The 19,804-nt window shown below is 38.2% G+C and overlaps 1 protein-coding gene across 4 annotated transcripts in view; it reads left to right on the top strand.

The window, feature by feature from the left end:
* LOC126187298 (BTB/POZ domain-containing protein 10) overlaps positions 1–15,093 on the top strand; it is a 114,964-nt gene extending 99,871 nt beyond the window's left edge. For all 4 annotated transcript variants that reach the window (XM_049928289.1, XM_049928287.1, XM_049928288.1 and 1 more), the window contains 2 exons: positions 10,615–10,862; positions 13,350–15,093. In XM_049928289.1, coding sequence (XP_049784246.1) covers positions 10,615–10,862; positions 13,350–13,577 — 476 coding nt within the window. In that variant the 3' untranslated portion in view covers positions 13,578–15,093. The remainder of the gene's footprint in view (positions 1–10,614; positions 10,863–13,349) is intronic.
* Positions 15,094–19,804: the final 4,711 nt, after the last annotated feature.

Raw genomic sequence — 19,804 nt, 5'->3', positions numbered from 1 at the left:
TGCAGAATCGGGAAGCTGTGCTGGGGGTGGGGGGGGGGGGGATGTAGTGATGGGGAAAAGACTGTGTAGGTACATTGGGGGAATGTTTAGTGCTGGAGTGGGGACAGGTGGGGGGAGGGTGGGGGACTAGCTAATGTCGAGGCCAGGGGGCTTACAGGAGCAAAGAATATGTTTTAGGTAGAATTCCCACCTATGCAACTGAGAAAATCTTGTACTTGTAGGAAGGACCCAGATGGCGCGGGCTGTGAAGCAGTCATTGAAATGAAGCACATTGTGTTGGGCAGCATGTCCAGCAATTGAGTGATCCAGCTCTTCTTAACCACAGTCTATTGGTGCCCATTCATGCAGACAGCTAGCTTGTTAGCTGTCATGCCCACGTAGGAAGTAGCACTGGTTGCAGCTTAGTTTGTAGATCACATGAGTAGGTAAGACATGGGAGATTTGTTTCTGGACAAAGTTTGGAAGGTAGTTTCCATGTGTTATGGCCTCAGTGAGTCCCTTGGTATATTTGGAGAGGGACTGTTCGTCACTACAGATGTTGTTGGCAAGACTGTAAGGAAGGAATTTTGGCATGTGTGACAACTGTTGAAATGGACGTATTGTTGGCAGTTGGTAGGTTTGATTTGGTCCAGAGGTATTGATGTAGCCATCCTTCAGGCGAAGATCAACATGAAGGAGTGTGGCTTGTTGGGTTGACAAGTACCAGGTGAAGTTAGGATGAGGAATTCTGCCTTATGCATGACATTTTTTCAGGTTTGTTTTACCCAGACATGTTTCAGCACTTTTTGTGCTATTGTAAAATTGTTGTTACATATTAACATTTAGAGAAACTTTTGGTACAAAATATTTACAGTTAACAGTTAAGATATGTGTTAATGACTTGATGCTCTGTATGTTATTTGTTACATTATGTCTAAAGTTCTAGTTATAGCTTAATTGGCAAAAGAGTGGAGGATATATGCATTAGTTTACATACATTACATAAAGCAATTGGGTAACATTTGTGTGTGTGTGTGTGTGTGTGTGTGTGTGTGTGTGTGTGTGTGTGTGTGTGTGTGTGTGTGTGTGTAGGGCTGGGGGGGGGGGGGGGAGGGGGATGTGATAGTTTTCTTCTGTAGTTAATTTTTGGTATAGGCTGCTACTAGTTTAAAGAATCTGCAAGACCATTTCGATGTTCGTTGGGTGGTGACCGTGTGCTATCAGGTGATCTGCAAATGTTGAATGTGAGCTATTGCTTTTCAGTGCTGAGATGTTCTGTATACCTGGTTCTGAAATTCTTGCATGTTTGAGCCTCAAATACAGATTGACAGCAGTTGCAAGTAAGTTGGTATATACCAGATGGCTGTGTTTGTCAGTGTTGGTGATATTTCTTCCAAGTCTGATCTGTATTGTGTTGTTGGTTCTGTATGCTTTGTTGAGTCCTTGTTTCTTTAGTATACGACCTACCCTGTGTGTGACTTTGTTGTTGTAAGTCATTATGTGCCATTTGTTGCTTACTGTCTGCTGATTTCGCGCGCGCGTGTGCGTGTGTGTGTGTCTAAGTAGTACCTGGGTGTTTTTGGTAAAGTTTTTGTGATTTTTTTGCCAAAAAAACAAAACGATTATGTTGATTCAGCCGTCGTATTCACCAGACATGACCCCCGCCCCTGCGACTTCTTTCTGTTCCCAAAGCAGAAGAGAACCATGAAACGAAATCATTGTGCCGCCATTGATGAGAAAAAAGTAGAAATCCTGAAGGAGCTGAACACCATATTGAAAAGTGAGTTTCAGAAGCACTTCTGAGATGGGAAAAAGCACTGGTATCTGCCACATCCCTGCCCCATGGCTCCTACTTAGCCAACCATGCATCCCGGAGAACTAGGACTAATGTGGGGAGAGGACTGGTGAGCAGACAGGAAATTTTGCCGTGCTGCCAACTGTGGGAATGTACACTGCATACCTTAGCTTTTTATGAACATTCATAACATTTTAACATCGATTTGTCTGAATACATTTGTAGCCAGATTTGAAGTTACTTTAAAATTTTACAAATACTTAGCACTAGTATACATTTCTGTCAGAGATGAAAAAGTGGAGATAGCTGTATACTTACATGTTTTGTGCAGCAGCGTTGTCAGTTCTCACCTTCAGAATGAAACGGGGTGTGTCAGCTTCTGGTTTCACACAACCAGTGAGGGAGCAGAGGGCAGACAAGCATTTGCTAAAAAGAGCCGAAGGAATGTTGTCACATTCTCAAGTTAGTTTAGATGCAAAATCTGCTGTGTATTCGGACGGGACGGGGGAAGGGGTCTGCCTGTGTTCTCGGGTCCCACTGTAAAAACAATCACAGAAATTACAACATACTTGGAAGAAACAGCAAAATATTTGTGACAACCAAGATTATAATTTTTTTTAGGCCTGTTTCACTCGCAGCAATTTAAATATGCTGTTATGTCCCACCATAATAACCATGTCAGAAATGGCGACATATTTGAAAGAAATAATTGTGACAGCAAAAAGCTAAATTTCATCGCTGCTCATATATAGAAATAAATTTCCTCTTTTTATCACCGCTCATAGCTTAGGCGAACTATCATCCCAGATAATGATACCAGTGGTGGTGGTGGTTAAAAATACAGTGGAATTTAAATTTTACATTTCTGATTTTGTTTTTTATGGTTCTACACCATAAATTAGTAGTCCCCGTGAAAAACCCATAAGATCAATGCTAAAAATTCCCTGTTTTTACATTTCTTCATAGTAATGTTTACTTGATTCTACATTTGTACTTGATGTTTCGCTTGACCTTGTCCCATTTTCTTCCTATTGACATTTGATGTGACTTAATGGGTTATAAGTGGCGCAAAAGACAGACACTTTGCACTGTGGGTGGTGGCAGAGTTAAGAGAATATGTTAGCCAACACAACTTGCAGCATTTGCGCTCCACAATGATGGTGGGTTGAGTACATTTCACATTACTTTTTGCAGTAACGGATGCAATAATAATGTGATGACATTGTGAAGGTGACCAGGAACAAGGCTACCGATTTGTCAGCCGCTGTAGTGTGAAGTTTGTTTATGGATGTTTTAGTGACAGGAGAATATCAGTTACAGCAAGAACTCTTTAGAGGAATATGTTCGTGGCTGCACAATGTGCAAAATATTTTTGACAAGGAAGAATATGAATATTATTGCTCATAGTTTCACTCGCAGCAATTTAAGCTGTCCTCTTAGGTTCCTGCCTAACCACACAAGCAGAAATCACCACATTTTCGGAAATAAACAGTGAAATATTTGTGACAAGAAACACTATGAATTTTATTGGAGCTTCTTTAACTCGCAGGAATGTAAGCCGTTCTCTTAAGTTTCTGTCTAACCACACACTCAGGAATCGCCACACATTCGGAAATCAACAGGCATATATTTATTTCATCCTTCATTCTCTAACTAAGCAGAAATGTTTAACAACATCGAATATTGCAGAACATATTGTATTACAATCGTAATGAACATGATAATGCTAAGTTGAAAAAAAAAAATTGGCATGCAGAAAATTGTGAACCTGTAACCTGTGTAAGTCAGCTAACCATGACATTATCCATGACACTACAGGTTTCTCATCTGAATTTAATGTTGTGCGTTGGGTATCATTAAATCTCTTGAAGCCTTATATTGTTAGTGCATCATTAATGGACATTTAATGATATTTGTGATATACTTTTAGTGTAACATTGCTTTGAAATGGCATGCTGCTCACATACATCACAGACTATGAAGAAAATTAATAATCTAAATGCACACAATTCACATAGGGGTTGTTCACAAGTGCTCACAAAAGTTGATAGTCATAAGCCCACTATTGAAGCCACAACTGCAAAAAGTAGTGTGAAGCTGCGTCCACACTGCCACTGGAAACATGTTTCTGTTAGAGACATTATTTCCTGCAGTGCTTCGCATCTGTTCCGGATTTTTTTTTTTTTTTTTTTTTTTTTTTTTTTCCTTGTCTCTGTTTCTTGCCGTAAACTTTCTCAGTGTATTCACATTGTCTGCAATACTATTTGTTGCATTGTTTTCGTATTGTCTGCTATGTCATGTCTAGAGATCAGGAAAGTGCAATACAGTGGAACCTCGCATAGCAAGCATAATTCATTTCAGAATCTTACTCGTAGTGTGAAACGCTCATTAATCAAAACAGTGTATCCCATAGAAATGTGTTCTGTACAGAAAAAGTACTAAAAGTTTTATCTTATTTGTGCCATTTATTGAAAGAAAATTACACATACAGTATTTTATACTTCGTTATTCATGATACATAAGTAATTCTTTTTCACTAGAAAACTACCTATGGCCATTTGTTTCTGCTGAAGCTTCAATAATTGGTGAAAATGCAACATAGCATTATCGTCGGTTTCGTAGCGTGTGTAGCCACTGCTTTATTGGGGTGATGATTTTCAGTGTACGATTTAACCAATTTCCATGCTTTCAGAATTTCTTTTATTGCACCAGAAAATTGCTGCTTTGAAGTACCGCCACCTCCTTCCGTTGAAGAACTCCTCTCCACGACTTCTTGCTGTGAAACAAAGTGCAACTCCATAAGCTCTTCGGTGGTCATATCTAGCTCTTCGGTGGTCATATCTTGGCTGTGCTCTTCCACAAGCTCATTGATATTATACTTATCCACTTCTAGTCCCATGCTCTTGGCCAAAGACACAATCTCATTGACTACAGGCTCCACAGATACTGACTCAAATGTCTGTGTCGCATTTGACAAATCACTCTGACCAAAGTTTCTTCAAAGCAGACTTGGTAAACCCTTCTCATGCCTTTTTTTCCATCTTGATGCAGGCAACGGTATTGAATTGATATTTCCAAAAACTCTGAGAGATTTGTAACTTCAGTCAACTCGAAGTAATGCTTGAAGAGTGCTTCAGTGTAGAGCTTCTTAGAGACAATCCACTGGTCCATAGGATGGAGTAATAGAGTGGTGTTGGGAGGCAGAAATTGGATCTTGATTAATTCAAATTGTTCAAGTAGGGGGTCTTGTAGGTGTGGAGAAGGGAAGGAGTGTTGTCTATAACAAGCAACACATGGAGAGGCAGATTTACCTCAAGCAAATATTTTTTTACTCAAGGACCAAATTCTTCATTGATCCAATCACAAAAAAAAATCACATGACACCCAAGCCCTGTTGTTGGACCTTCGCATCACATGTAACCTGCTCTTCAGGATTTTACACCTCTTGATGGCTTGTGCGGTTTCTGAATGATAAAGCAGCGTTTAATTTTCAAATTACCATGTGCATTGACACAGAATAGCAGTGTGAGATGGTCTTTCATTGGCTTGTGATCAGACAGTGCATTCTCCTCTGCTGTTATACAGGTACACTTTGGTTTCTTTTTCCAGAGTAGACCAATCTTGTCACAATTAAAAACCTGTTGTGGTAGATAACCCTCAGAATCTATGAGCATCTTGAAGTTGCTGATAAAGTTCTGCTGCCTTTGGCCGGATCTGGCCTCTTCATAGTGTCTCACAATGCTGCGGATACCTGTTCTTCTCTTAAACTCCTTGAACCACCCTTTAAACGCTTCTTTGACCATAGATAACCCTGGTATCTTCTTAACGAGGTCAGTGAAAATCATTCTTGCCTTCTCGCAAATGATGTTCTTTTTAATAGTGTCGCCCAGCAATTACTTTTCATTTATCCATATAAGGAGCAACCATTCGACTTCATTGAAAATATGGAACCATTGTTTAGATACTCCTGTCATTCCCTTTGAAGCATCTGTCTCCTTAATCTTGTCATTGTTCTTGAGGATAGTGTGCAAATAGTTGATGTAGACCAATTATATGCACATGCTAAATCAGCAATGATCAGACCACATTTGCGTTTTCCAGTGATGTTATGTTTCATTTCTAAGATTATTTTCTTTCTTCTATGGTCATCTTCTTGCGGCTTTATCTTTGGGGACATTTCTGTGGAGGTTATTAAAATTTGCACACAAAAAAACACTGTGTGGATACACAACTTTGGAAAAATGTGTAAACACAAGCTGCACTAAGATTGTTAGTGGAAAGAGTGCTAAACCCAGACAGCAGTATGTATTAAAGACATTGTTCGTATCCCACTGCTGACAATGTGAATGTTTCCCCCACCGCGCGCAAACGGTTAGTGACATGACACTAAATCACTATGCGAAACATAACTTGTTAAGTGAGTCTTTTTACAATTTCTTTTGCTCGTTGTGCGAATTGTGCATTGTGGGAGGTGCCCATTAAGCAAGGTTCCACAATAGGTGTTGCTGAACTATTAATACTCAAAAGGTTCACACAAACACAACCAAAAGACGTTTTCATCTTTCATTCTTTATTTATTTATTTATCATGACTTGTGACCTGATGACCATAAACATCTCTCAGTTTTCATAGTTTTACAGAATAAGGTTGCATTGTTTTTAAAACTATGACGTTATTTGGTGGAGAGTTTGTGTATAGTGGTTGTTAATGGTTGATAGAATCGTGTTAGTTGTTGTAAGAAATAGATTTGTTGGTTTGTATACAGTCATCTTTGGTGAATGAAAAAATGCTGTAGAACAACTGATGGGTCTGGGAAATGAGTATGGAAGACAGCTCTAGTTCCCATAATTTCACTTGAGTATCACAATAAGAAGTTTGAATTTCTGGCATATATGGTATCATTTTGTTTTCCATGCTGTCTTTCTCAGTATTTTACCAAATGTTGCAGTAGTTTTCTGTGGAGTGTCTTGTTTCATTGCTGCTCTTGTACTGCTTGCTTCACATATTCCACAAGCAGCCATCAGCTTGGTACAACGATAACAACTTGACAGTCTGCTGCCTCATCCACTGCAAATTTATTTATTTATTTTTTCTTCAGAAAAACTTAATACAGCAAGAGAAAACAAAAAACCTGAAAAACTCTCTACAACAGACGACACAATGCAAGATAAACAAACACTTGCACTGTGCAGTGGTGAATGTGGTAGCTGCTCTGGAATATCATTTCCTTTGATATGTACCGACATTGCTATGGAGAGATGTTTCCATCTTTCGAAAGATGTTTCTAAATGGTCCACATCAATTAACTGGAAACGTGTTTCAAGTCTAGTGTGTACGCGTCTTGAAGTCTATTCAAGCCAATTAAACTGCCATTGACCACAGAAGGAAAACACGCACTATCACTTGTTAGATTCCGAAGTGTTTCACCAAACTTCACAGTTTTTTTCTGGGTGAACCCAAAAGAAAGAAGTCCGTAAACATGTGTTTTGATGTATAATCTGTGGTTGTAGTGTGTCGGACGATAGTGCAATTACCTTGTACCCAGATACAATTTTGCTTTTTGCCGAGATTTTATTTGCTGTTACACGTCTGTGAAATTCATTACTGCAAATTTTTGTATAAAGATTTTATTGTACAGTCAATTTTCTTCCCTTATGCATATTTTATACAATTAGTGGGGATTAGGATTTTTAATCATCTGTGCCAGTTACATGTTTTTGCTCATATTTTGAGGGTTTTAATGTTTTCCTCAATCTTGCATTTTCCTCAATTTTACGGCTTTTAAGTCTGGATCCTAGCGGTTTCACTGTAGTGATACTACAAACGACTGTCGTATGTAGTAAGCAAAAAATGAGTGTAGATCAAAATTAAGATAAACAGTTCATTTTTCTTTAATTTCACCTTCTATTATCAGCATGTGGACAACAATGAATAGTATAAGTTTAGGATGGTTTCAAGTTTACTCTTTTAGTCAGGTATTTGATATCAGTAACAGAGTTCATAATTTTGATTAGTCAGAAAATTTTAAAAATAAAAGGGGTCATTTTGTATATTTAGGGTGTCTTATAATCTGGTAAATATGATATTTCCTTCTTTCTTTCCATTCTAGCTACAGGTGTTAAGATATCTTTGAGAATTTTTAATGCATTGGTTTCTCCTTTCCCTCCACCTTCGTCTTCCATTGATTTTCCAAAAGCTTGATTGTCATGTAAAATATAAAATGGCCAAGAAAACTTGTAAATCAGTGTCACATAGCATATGCTTCCTCGTCTTGAGTGAATTTTGTCAGTGCAAAGGGTGAAAAGTTTGATACTATCAGAGTTCATACTGAGTCTAAAATGACATTATTTGCATGAATATAAACAGAGATAAAATGAAATGTTTAAAGGTATTGTTTGACATAACTAAGTTCTTGATGATGGAGGGATGATGTTATATTATCCTGGAAAATAAGAGAAAATTTTTGAAAATCTTCCAGCAACAGCATACGTGTGGGTGTGCATTTGTGTTTTTCATGATTGTTTATATCATTTGAGCATTATTTAGTTTCTCTACTTTCTTAAAAGCAAGTGTTTTTTAACCAATTTTGTTGATATTTAGTATGTTGCTGAGGCTGAATTTATCATTGACCATGATTGATTTTTAGTCAGAAAGTTACTAGTGTTACATAGCCACTGGCCATTGATGGCTCTTGTTATTGCAACATTGTCGGCAACTGCCGTATCATCCTTGATCCAGGGTGACTCTTTCTATTTACCTCCTTGAACATCCTCTTTTTTTCCCCTTAATTTTGCCACACTTTCCACTTATGTGTGTTTTTTGTTGCTTGTTACAGCAAAATCATTGGTATTATTGTTGAAATGCAAATAGTGCTTCATGTAAATCCATTATAATGTAACAGTTGTATGCTGTCATATGTGTGTGTATTTGTACAATGTAGTAATAGAGGAGACCACTTGCCAAATAGTAGAAGCATTGCAACATTGATAGGCACACAAAATAGAATGAAAACTTTACTAACAAGGTTTTCATTATTTTTTTATATGCCCGTTGATGACTCAGCACTTCTTGTATTGAGCAACTGGTCTCTTTTACTCCTAAATTACTTACAGTCTGCCAGAGTTTTATTTACCAAATGTATTTTATATTCACCAAGAGACAGATGGGCTGGCCTGTATTTACATCCAGCACAAGCAACTGCCAGTACAGGAAACTGAAACACAGTAAAATAGATTACAGCATTCCTAACATTCAGAACCAGGAGTTCCTTCTTGGGGCAGAGATGAATTGATTAGAAGGGGGAGAGGGGGGTGTGGGGGGAGGATGTTTGTGACCAGACAAAATGACAAATCTGGCCATAACTATGGGTTCTTTGATTGCTCTGGGAGGTGACTCAGCTGAAATGCAACAAATGAAATACTAGTTAACTTTATTACATGAAAGAATAAAATGATTTACTTGACTTGATACAGTCTTTTGTCACAGGACTGTGTGAATATTTACAAATGTCACTGAATATTAAAGCATTGTTTGAAATATACAATGAAGTACAATGTCACCATTTACAAAAGTTCGTGTCCATCACAGACTTGAAAGTTCATGCCAATCTCAGGTTTGGCTAACGCTGGTCCTACAGGATGATGTTGACTGCTTCAGCTGAGGTCACAAACTGGGGCACACTGCTTCCAAGCTCAGCTATATATTGAACCTGTGCAAAGGTGCTGCTGTGCTGAGAGAGAGGGTGTGTCTTCTTCAGCCTCCTCTAACCTTTGCTGCAGATTGCAGTAAGACATCACTAATGTCTATGGTATCGACATGCACTGCCAATTTTGGTGTGGTGCTGCAAGCTTCAGGTGGTACCATACAACTGATGCAGATTAAGTCACAGCGGAATATGAGGCTATGTTGCAGAGCTAGTTCCTGTTTCATGAGTTCATGGAAGCTGATTTTGTGTGGAAGACTCCAAATGGCCCGTGAGATATGTAGCACGTACGTAGATCTCTGCAGTTATGCTGGAAGAGCACTGTCAGTGGTGAGGTGGTGGTGGTAGTAGGTTGTAGATGTTCTATGGATTGGGTAGTGATGATGGCCTGGAAATATCATAAAGTTTGATAACGATGTTGCGCTTGCGCTCTCTCTCTCTCTCTCTCTCTCTCTCTCTCTCTCTCTCTCTCTCTCTCTCTCTCTCTGTGTGTGTGTGTGTGTGTGTGTGTGTGTGTGTGTGTGTGTGTGTGTGTGTGTGTAAAAAAAGATACCGAGGGGGGGGGGGGGGGGAGATACCATTTCAGGATTTAGTTTTAGAAAGGATTTTCAGCAAGTTGAAAGGTTTGTGTAATAATCTGTTGATGTGGTTGATAATGATAAGGGAGGGGATTACTTTTGTGATAGGTACTTAGTAAGTAGATAATGACTGCCTGAGATATTTGTTGACTGACAAAGTCAGTGGGAGATCTATGGAAGTGAAAAACATGGTAAGGGTCTGCTCCTAAAGGTAAAGGTCTAACTTCCACACAGATGAGCTGCTCTCTTTTTGGCATGACTAGTACTCATCTCAATAACATGACTCAAAAAGATCCTAGTGTGAGCTACTCTTCACAGCATAGGCACTTGGGTGTCCTCCTACCCAGCACTAGTTTTACTGAACTCCGGAAATGGGAACATGCTCTTAAATGTATACTTCATCAAACCACCTTCTTAGACTTAAACTGTTTTCCCAACTGCTCCCTTCCACACCTTATCCTTCTTTCATTGGTATTCATTAGAATTTTCATCTTTCATTTTTATGTATTTATTCTTCTCTTTTATATGTCTCTCCAATTATCAGTCTCTATTTGTTTCAGCTGTTAACAGTACAGCAATGCACCGCTTTTTCAAATACATCGAAAATAGAGATGTGGCTAAGCAAGTTATGAAGGAGAGAGGGCTGAAGAAAATTAGACTTGGAATTGAAGGCTATCCGACATACAAAGAGAAAGTGAAGAAAAGAGCAGGAGGACGAGCAGAAGTGATCTACAATTACGTTCAGCGTCCTTTCATTCACATGTCATGGGAGAAGGAAGAAGCAAAAAGCAGACATGTTGATTTTCAGGTATGTGTATTTTTAATAATTTGTCATTATAAAGATTTTTTTATATTAAATCATATTCGCTATGACAGTAGCAAATTTATTATGAAATGTGGGATAGATACCTTAGGGGTTGCAAAGCAACTCAAATCGCTTGATAAGGGCAAGTCTTCAGGTCCAGATTGTATACTGATTAGGTTCCTTTCAGATTACGCTGATACAATAGCTCCCTACTTAGCAATCGTATACAACCGCTCGCTCACCGTTAGATCTATACCTACAGACTGGAAAATTGCGCAGGTCGCACCAGTGTTTAAGAAGGGTAGTAGGAGTAATCCATCGAACTACAGACCTATATCATTGACGTCGGTTTGTAGTAGGGTTTTGGAGCATATACTGTATTCAAACATCATGAATCACCTCGAAGGAAACGATCTATTGATACGTAATCAGCATGGTTTCAGAAAACATTGTTCTTGTGCAACGCAGCTAGCTCTTTATTCGCACGAAGTAATGGCCGCTATCGACAGGGGATCTCAAGTTGATTCCGTATTTCTAGATTTCTGGAAAGCTTTTGATACCGTTCCTCACAAGCGATTTCTAATCAAGCTGCGGGCCTATGGGGTATCGTCTCAGTTGTGCGACTGGATTCATGATTTCCTGTCAGGAAGGTTGCCGTTCGTAGTAATAGATGGCAAATCATCGAGTAAAACTAAAGTGATATCAGGTGTTCCTCGGGGAAGCGTCCTGGGACCTCTGCTGTTCCTGATCTATATAAATGACCTGGGTGACAATCTGAGCAGTTCTCTTAGGTTGTTCGCAGATGGTGCTGTAATTTACCGTCCAGTAAGGTCATCCAAAGACCAGTATCAGTTGCAAAGCGATTTAGAAAAGATTGCTGTATGGTGTGGCAGGTGGCAGTTGACGCTAAATAACGAAAAGTGTGAGGTGATCCACATGAGTTCCAAAAGAAATCCGTTGGAATTCGATTACTCTATAAATAGTACAGTTCTCAAGGCTGTCAATTCAACTAAGTACCTAGGTGTTAAAATTACGAACAACTTCAGTTGGAAAGACCACATAGATAATATTGTGGGGAAGGCGAGCTAAAGGTTGCGTTTCATTGGCAGGACACTTAGAAGATGCAACAAGTCCACTAAAGAGACAGCTTACGCTACACTCGTTCGTCCTCTGTTAGAATATTGCTGCGCGGTGTGGGATCCTTACCAGGTGGGATTGACAGAGGACATCGAAAGGGTGCAAAAAAGGGCAGCTCGTTTTGTATTATCACGTAATAGGGGAGAGAGTGTGGCAGATATGATACGCGAGTTGGGATGGAAGTCATTAAAGCAAAGACGTTTTTCGTCGCGGCGAGATCTATTTACGAAATTTCAGTCTCCAACTTTCTCTTCCGAATGCGAAAATATTTTGTTGAGCCCAAACTACATAGGTAGGAATGATATCAAAATAAAATAAGAGTAATCTGAGCTCGTACAGAAAGGTTTAGGCGTTCGTTTTTCCCGCGCGCTGTTCGGGAGTGGAATGGTAGAGAGATAGTATGATATGTGGTTCGATGAACCCTCTGCCAAGCACTTAAATGTGAATTGCAGAGTAGTCATGTAGATGTAGATGTAGCGGCTTTTTGTTTATATGGAGTTTGGAAAGGGACTGGGAGCGAGAGACGCCTCCACTTCGGTATGAGCACATAGGGCGAAAATCTATCACTAGGCTCACAATGTGAGGCAGAAAATGGAAAAATAAAATAAAATGAAAGCTCCCAATTGAGTCGCCAAAATAACCAAAACATGCATGCCAAGTAAATATATATCTCATTCCATAAAAACCATCTCAGCTTGTTACCAAATGGTTTCATAGATTTGAGATAAATCTATGGCTTAAATTATAAGTTAGGAAATCTGTCGAACTTCAGATGTGTACATGCATTATATATACATTCTCTATCTACTTTGTGCTATAGATATACAAATTGCATTTCTGCAAGAGCTGGAGAAAGCTAACACATTTGAAACGCGTCGTTAAAAGATTGTTTCTTCGTTTTCTGATGGTTCAGCCATATTAAAACTTAGCATCAATATACTGAAGTTACTGACATTACTAAACGAAAGAATGATGGTGTTATTTGGCCATATTATGTATGGAGAAGACAGGATATAAAAAAGTTTATCTGAGAACAAACCTAAAGCCTTAAAAAAATGAATAGTGGCTGCCGTTCATTGAGAGTTTATCATCAGACAGGTAACTGAGGGCATTTTTTCTACAATCATTGTGGTCCTCATACAGAAAGCTCCGGGAAGGGGGGGGGGGGGGGGGGGGGTACTAGGTAAAACATTGTTGGTTGGAAGATATGTAGTTTTTGAAATGTGTTTCACTGGTAAGCACCACTTTTATGTCTAGTTCCTTTACACTAAGATTTCTTTCTATATAACTGCAAATTTCGCATTAGGAACTAATAATTCAAAACAAGCCACTCAGTTTTGCTTCTTCTTTCAGTGTGTGAAATCTAAGTCTGTTACAAATCTTGCGGAGGCAACTGCGGATCCAGCACTAGAATTAGATGCTGGTGGCAACCCTCTGCCATTGGTTGCTGCTCCTGTGGGTGCTGTGGAACAAGAGGAAGGTGCAGTAGGAGGACCTTTGCTCCCATCATTGCCTGCAAACGAGCCATACCCAGCAGCCGATGACCTTGTGTTACCATTGAGTCTTGATGACAACTCGTAGCCATTTTTCTTTTGAAATATCTTGTGATGTTTAAATTAACAGGAAGTGAATTGTGTGCAAGTGGATAATCAAAATGGTGCTGTGCATTTGTGGCATAATCCATGGTCACTAATGGTGCTAAAATACTAAATGATTGTGGTTGCTTCGTAGTGTAAATGCATGAATTACTAATTGGTAAAACACGCAAATCTAATATAAGGGCTGTAATTTGTATGTCAGAACACCCATAAATACATTGGCACATTCATGATTGTTACTTTTTCATTGGCAGCATGTAATATAAAATTATTTAAAACCTGTGAGTTATGAATATTTATTCTTTAACAAATGTTTTTAAGCAACATTTGTCTGTACTGCTGTGTGCTGGAAAACTTTACTGTGTATAAATCCTTTCATTACAATATTTAAATTTAATGTCTTTTTTCAAACTAGTGATTGTACTGTCCTTCCATGTAACAATGAACTGCTTTCAACAGATCTCCCCACCCCCACTCTCTCTCTCTCTCTCTCTCTCTCTCTCTCTCTCTCTCTCTGTGTGTGTGTGTGTGTGTGTGTGTGTGTGTGTGTGTGTGTGTGTGTGTGTGTGTGTGTGTGTGTGAGTGAATATTGTTAATGATTATTTTTGGTTTCTCATTTTTGTGAGATAATTAAGGATGTTTTATCCACATTTAGCTTCACAAACAAATTTCCATTTTTTATGTAAAACACTTTTGATGATTTGATGACTGATTTAATAATAAGTGATTGTAATTAATTTCACACTTTGTTTTTGTAGGTTAGTGTATCCAAATCTGCATCTATGTAGTAAATTATAATTAATTTGTTACATGTTGTATATATACAGCTCAAAATACTGTGGCTAGATTTCTTGATTTGTATAAGTTGGATCTCAGATAAATCATTATGCAGTCCAGGATGTAGTGGAGGGGAATGAAGGCCCATGGCATTTGCCTGTACTGTTGTGTGCTGAAATTTTTGTAGGCCATGGAAGTTTGAATTCTGTTTCTAACCATAAAAGTTTGTGTATAATTTCATTTACTGAGAGGTTTAAGGTCAGCTTGATTGCAAAAGGAGAACGTACAAATCGCTAAAATTTCCATCTTCAAACGATACTATTTATCAGGTTGAAGCAGTATTTGAGACAAAGCCATCAAATTCCAGAGACAGTTGAAACACGAGCACTGTTAGATACAGGGAAAGAATGTTTGCTTACCTACCACTAAAATGTCATGTGAAAATGCTGTTAAAATTATTTAAAAAATAAAATTCCAGCTAATTGTATTAATTTGTATAAGGGTACATTGTGCTTCACTGTCTACAGTTTCGGGTGATATTCAGAGAGGACACAGAAGCCATCAAAAAGAACTGACATACAGTTGATGTTCAGTGTTACTAGTAAGTGTAAGAATAGAATATCAAACATTTTTATCACAGATTTGTTAATGTTTGTACATGAAAGCTGTAAATGTTTTTAGCATTTTGTGGTTTAATAAATGTTCACTTCATTCTGCTAGCAGCTCTTTCCAGTTGTCATTTACAAGTACACATTATAAACTTGAGGCATTAACAGCTTGCAACTTACTTGACTCTTTGAAGTGGTATCAAAAAGCTCTTGAAATATATTAATAACAACTATTATGTCTTCCCTAGTTTGTATTCTGCACAGTCACCTTCACAGGAGTCCTCTCGGGAGCAGATAAACAAATCTCAACATATCTGCCACTTTTCAAATGCACTCTGGATGTGCTACTTTGTTAGGGCATTTAATAACCTTGGTGATTGTACTTGAACTTCCTCAATTTTTCAAATCGCCGCACCTCTTTTCATACTGCTAGCTTTTTCTGTGAATCCTGTTACCTGAATATGTAATTAATTCAGACATGAAATTCTATCTTTGGCGAAAGCAAAATAAGCAGTTACATTGCTCTGCTCACAGGGATAAATGTTACTGAAATTCTGGCAGTGATGAACTGTCTAGAAAGGTTAAGATTCTTTCTAACGCATCTGAAACATATCTTCCAGTTAGAAGTAACATCACAGAAAATGAAATAAAAGGGTCTGTATTTTTTGTAGTACTCACCAAAATACACCAATATTTAATCTCTCCTTTTTTATTTTCCTTAATCTCAGTTCACAATAATGGTGGCTCATTAGTTCAGAAAAGTAGTGAACATTGTACATTATCTGAAGGACAAGTGAAAATTGTTATCTTCCTTCACACAGTCAGAAAATAAAATATAACAAGAGTTTTAAATTAACCTTGCTGTGCTGCAGCTCTGGCTTAACATACATATGTTTCTGGACTAAAGAAATTTATTCTGTTTCATAAAACATTGTATTAAAATAATTTTTGATTGGTGCTACAAAGCTCTCTATGGTGAAAGACATATTTACTAGTAACATGTCTGTCATCATTCTATTTTTACTTTTTTCTTGTCACAGGTTTAAAATCCATTGTTTTTAAAATAATTCATGTTTTCTTTTTTTAAATGTATTTATATCTTATTAAGGTTGGTGATACAGTCCCTTGATACCAGGCTTTGGGTGCATAGGAAGGAACAACGTAAGGGATATCTCTGGATTTACAGAAAAAGGTGATGGTCATTATTGACATGCCAGAACACAAGTCAGTTGGCATAATACAAAACATTTCATAGTTAAGCTGAATAAACAGAAAGAATACAATTAAGTCATTCGGAAAGAAATGACAGCGCTGTGTCGCTCAGCAATGCATATTACATGGCTTAGAAACATTTTTTCTTAATTTGGTATGTGTGGAAGACTTTATTTCTTGCTTTCTATAAACTTAAGAGTGGCATGAGATTGGAATAAGATTACCTGGGTTATCTTTTTACCGCATTATTTGGTCATTCTGTATGGAAAACCAGGGGAAAATTACAAGGGCCTTCAGTGTCATGCTATACAAGGCCTGTTCAAAAAATTCTGAACATTGGTAATTTCACGCCCATGGTGTCAGAGCAAAATGCGGTTGGCATCCCTGCACATGCCTGTATTTAATGTGTAAGTGCCAGGAGTTTCATGTCTGGTAGTTATCATTCAGTGCTGGGTTGAATAGAACATTTTGTTCCAAAGTTTGCGAATTTCGAGATGGTAGTGTTAGAGGAACAATATATCTGCATTACATTTTGCATGAAACTCTAGAAAACCTTTACTTAGTGTTACGAATGGTTCACATTGTTTAAAAATGGCTGGATAGAAGTTAAAGACGACCCTTTCCGGATGCCCTTCGACATTTACCGACAACACTCATGTCAAGAACGTCAGCAAAATTGTTCATGCCAATCAAAGACTTGGCTGTCGGACAGATTGCAGAAGAATGTAACATTTCAGTTGGACCATGTCTTGAAAGCCTGACACAGCATCTTGGAATGCATGGTGTTGCTGCCAGGTTCGTCCCACATCTCTTTAGTCAAGTGGTCTTGACTAATGACTTCGCCTCACGAGCTGTGAAGGGCTTTTGGATCACACAGATGGGAACGAGATGTTCCTTAAGAGAATCATAACTGGTGATGAGATGTAGGTTTACAGTTATGAGTTATGATGTTGAGACCAAGGCACAGTCTTCACAATAGGCTGGGAAACGTTTTCCAAACAAAAATAAGCTCATCAGGTCACGTCAGATGTCAGTCATGCTGATATTTTTCTTTGACTTGTGAAGGATTAGTTCGTCATAAATTCATGCCACAGAGAGAAACTGTTGATTGACAGTACTGTTGGAATGTGTTGCAACGCTTGCGAGAAAATGTAAGAAGGAAATGGCGTGAAATGTGCTGAGACAATTCATGACTCTTGCATCACGATAATGCACCCGCAAATGCATTCCTGTTGGTGTATAACTATCGCACTATCAACTAAATCACTGTGCTGCCTCATCCTCCGTACTCTGTAGACCTGGCTCCTTGAACATTTTTTTTTTTTTTTTTTTTTTTTTTTTTTTTTTTTTTTTCTTAAGTTAAAAACCCCATTGAAAGGGCAAAGATTGCAACGATAGACGAGATAAAAGAAAATTCACAGATGCCACTTCCTGCGCTCCAGCAAGAGGCATACCTAGACTGCTTCCGGAAGCAGGAATGGTACTGAGCACGTTGTATCAATTGTGGGGGAGAGTATTTCAAAGAAGACCATGTACGATGAGTAAAAGGTAAGTGTAGAAAAATTTTGTGGACAAAGTTATGGAAATTTTTTTGAACAGACCTCGTAAGTGACTAGTATGTCTATTACAAAATGTTTTGGGTTTATGGATGGGCCTATCAGCTTTCATAGTTGGACAGAGTCAAACATTCAATATTGATTGATTTCATTTTTATGTGAAATACTGGATATAATTACTACATATAAGGGAAGTCATAAATATGAATCTAGGACAGGATTTATTGACGTAAATGTTATAGGAGGACAGAAAATTCATATTTTAACACTTGTTTGCCATTAGCATGAAAAAAATATTTTGTATGTGAAACTTCCTCTTGAGCTAAGTCAGCCATGAGTAGTGTGGTCTCATTTGGTTGAGCGTCTACGTTAGGAAAGGACTTTCGGTGGATATGACTGGCCAGAATATCTTGAAGGAAGGAATCTTAAAAGTCTGATGTCCTGTCGATAACACAGTCTTTAAAAACAGAGCACAAGCTTGGATTACCGAAAGGATAGGGAAGGATATAAGTCATGCCTATTTTCAAAGGAACCATTCTGGCATTTGCCTGGAGTGATTTAGGGAATTCACAGGAAATCTAAATCTGGAGTCTGGAAAGGTATTTGAACCATCGTCCTCCCAAATATGATTCCATCATGCTAAACACTGTGCTAGTTCGACCGGTCAGTATCTTAAAAATGTCTTCCAAGACTTCAGATGGCAGCATTGCTTGTAACAGTTATACAAAAACATCAGAAAACTCATTGCATGATTATTTTCCTGGAATTCAAGTCATATTATCAATGTTTTACTTGTTCTCAGGCCATTGAAGAATTTAAATTAAATAAATGGTAGTATTGCTATTAAACAACTTGAAGTCATTCAGACTCAGAGGGAAGCAACCTTAAGTATCTGCTGTTTTTGCTGATGGCCCTTATACTTTTAAATTTTCATGAAGTCCACCAGCTGGCATAGTTCTGATATCATCATTCTAAGCACATGTCAGTGCAGTTCCATAATATGTTTTGGACATCTACAAGCGCATTCATATATCTATTTGCAATTTTTCTTTTATATTTATTTAAATTTCCAGATTCACACTACTGTAGTGGCCATTTCACTCAGCTGAACCACAAGAATAGTCTAACAATATCTGATTGTCAGTTCCACGTATGTTACTTTTGTAGTCTCATAAAACTTTTCCAAGAGTTAGTGCAATGTGTCTGTATATGTTTCACTAGAGACAGCCACAGCCAAGGTTTGTATTTGAGGGGGGAACACACACACACACACACACACACACACACACACACACACACAAAAAAAAAGACCTCTATGCATTGTTTCTGTCGTACCATCAATTATACTGACTTCAGATTTGCAAGTATTCTGATCACTCAGTGCTGTATATGTGTGTATCGTCAGTCTGCAAATACAGGTCAGATTAACTCAGCCTCCAATTGCAATCCTATTTGAGACCAGAGGTCCTGAATCACACCCAAAAACCTGACTGCTTGTATAACTATCTAACTATAATGCAAAGTGTTCTTACGACAATTGAACTAAACCAGTGAAGGCATTTGTGCTTTCTTCTCAAGTGTTTTCTTGTGTTTGAAATAGTGTGTGTGTCCAGATTGCGCATGCTATTTTTATTAATATCTGAACTGCTGGTATGTGAAATATTGTTCAGACAAACCGTGTAGTCATTTTTGATATGGACTTCATCATTGCAACTGCTCCTGCACTGTAATCTGAAAGCTCTAATCAGTTCTCAACTCTCCCTACCAAAATAATAGAAAACTGTTCTGTTCAAGATAATATTGTAAGCAAGCTAACACTACATTTGCATTTTGTAAGCATACATCGATCTGACTGTAATCCTGTGCATTGAGGTGACAAAAGTCACAAGATACCTCCTAAAACCCTCTCAGGCCTCCTTTTACCTGGTGCTGTGCTGCAGCTCAATGTGGCATGGACTCAACAAGTCGTTGGATGTCCCCTGCAGAAATGTTGAGCCGTTCTGCCTCTATAGCCGTCCATAATTGTGAAAAAGTTGCCGGTGCAGGAGTTTGTGCAT

Source organism: Schistocerca cancellata, chromosome 5 (assembly GCF_023864275.1).
Source record: "Schistocerca cancellata isolate TAMUIC-IGC-003103 chromosome 5, iqSchCanc2.1, whole genome shotgun sequence".
In the NCBI taxonomy this organism is placed as follows: domain Eukaryota; kingdom Metazoa; phylum Arthropoda; class Insecta; order Orthoptera; family Acrididae; genus Schistocerca; species Schistocerca cancellata.
Note: the sequence above shows the minus strand (reverse complement) of the source record. Positions and strands in the feature narration are given on the sequence as shown.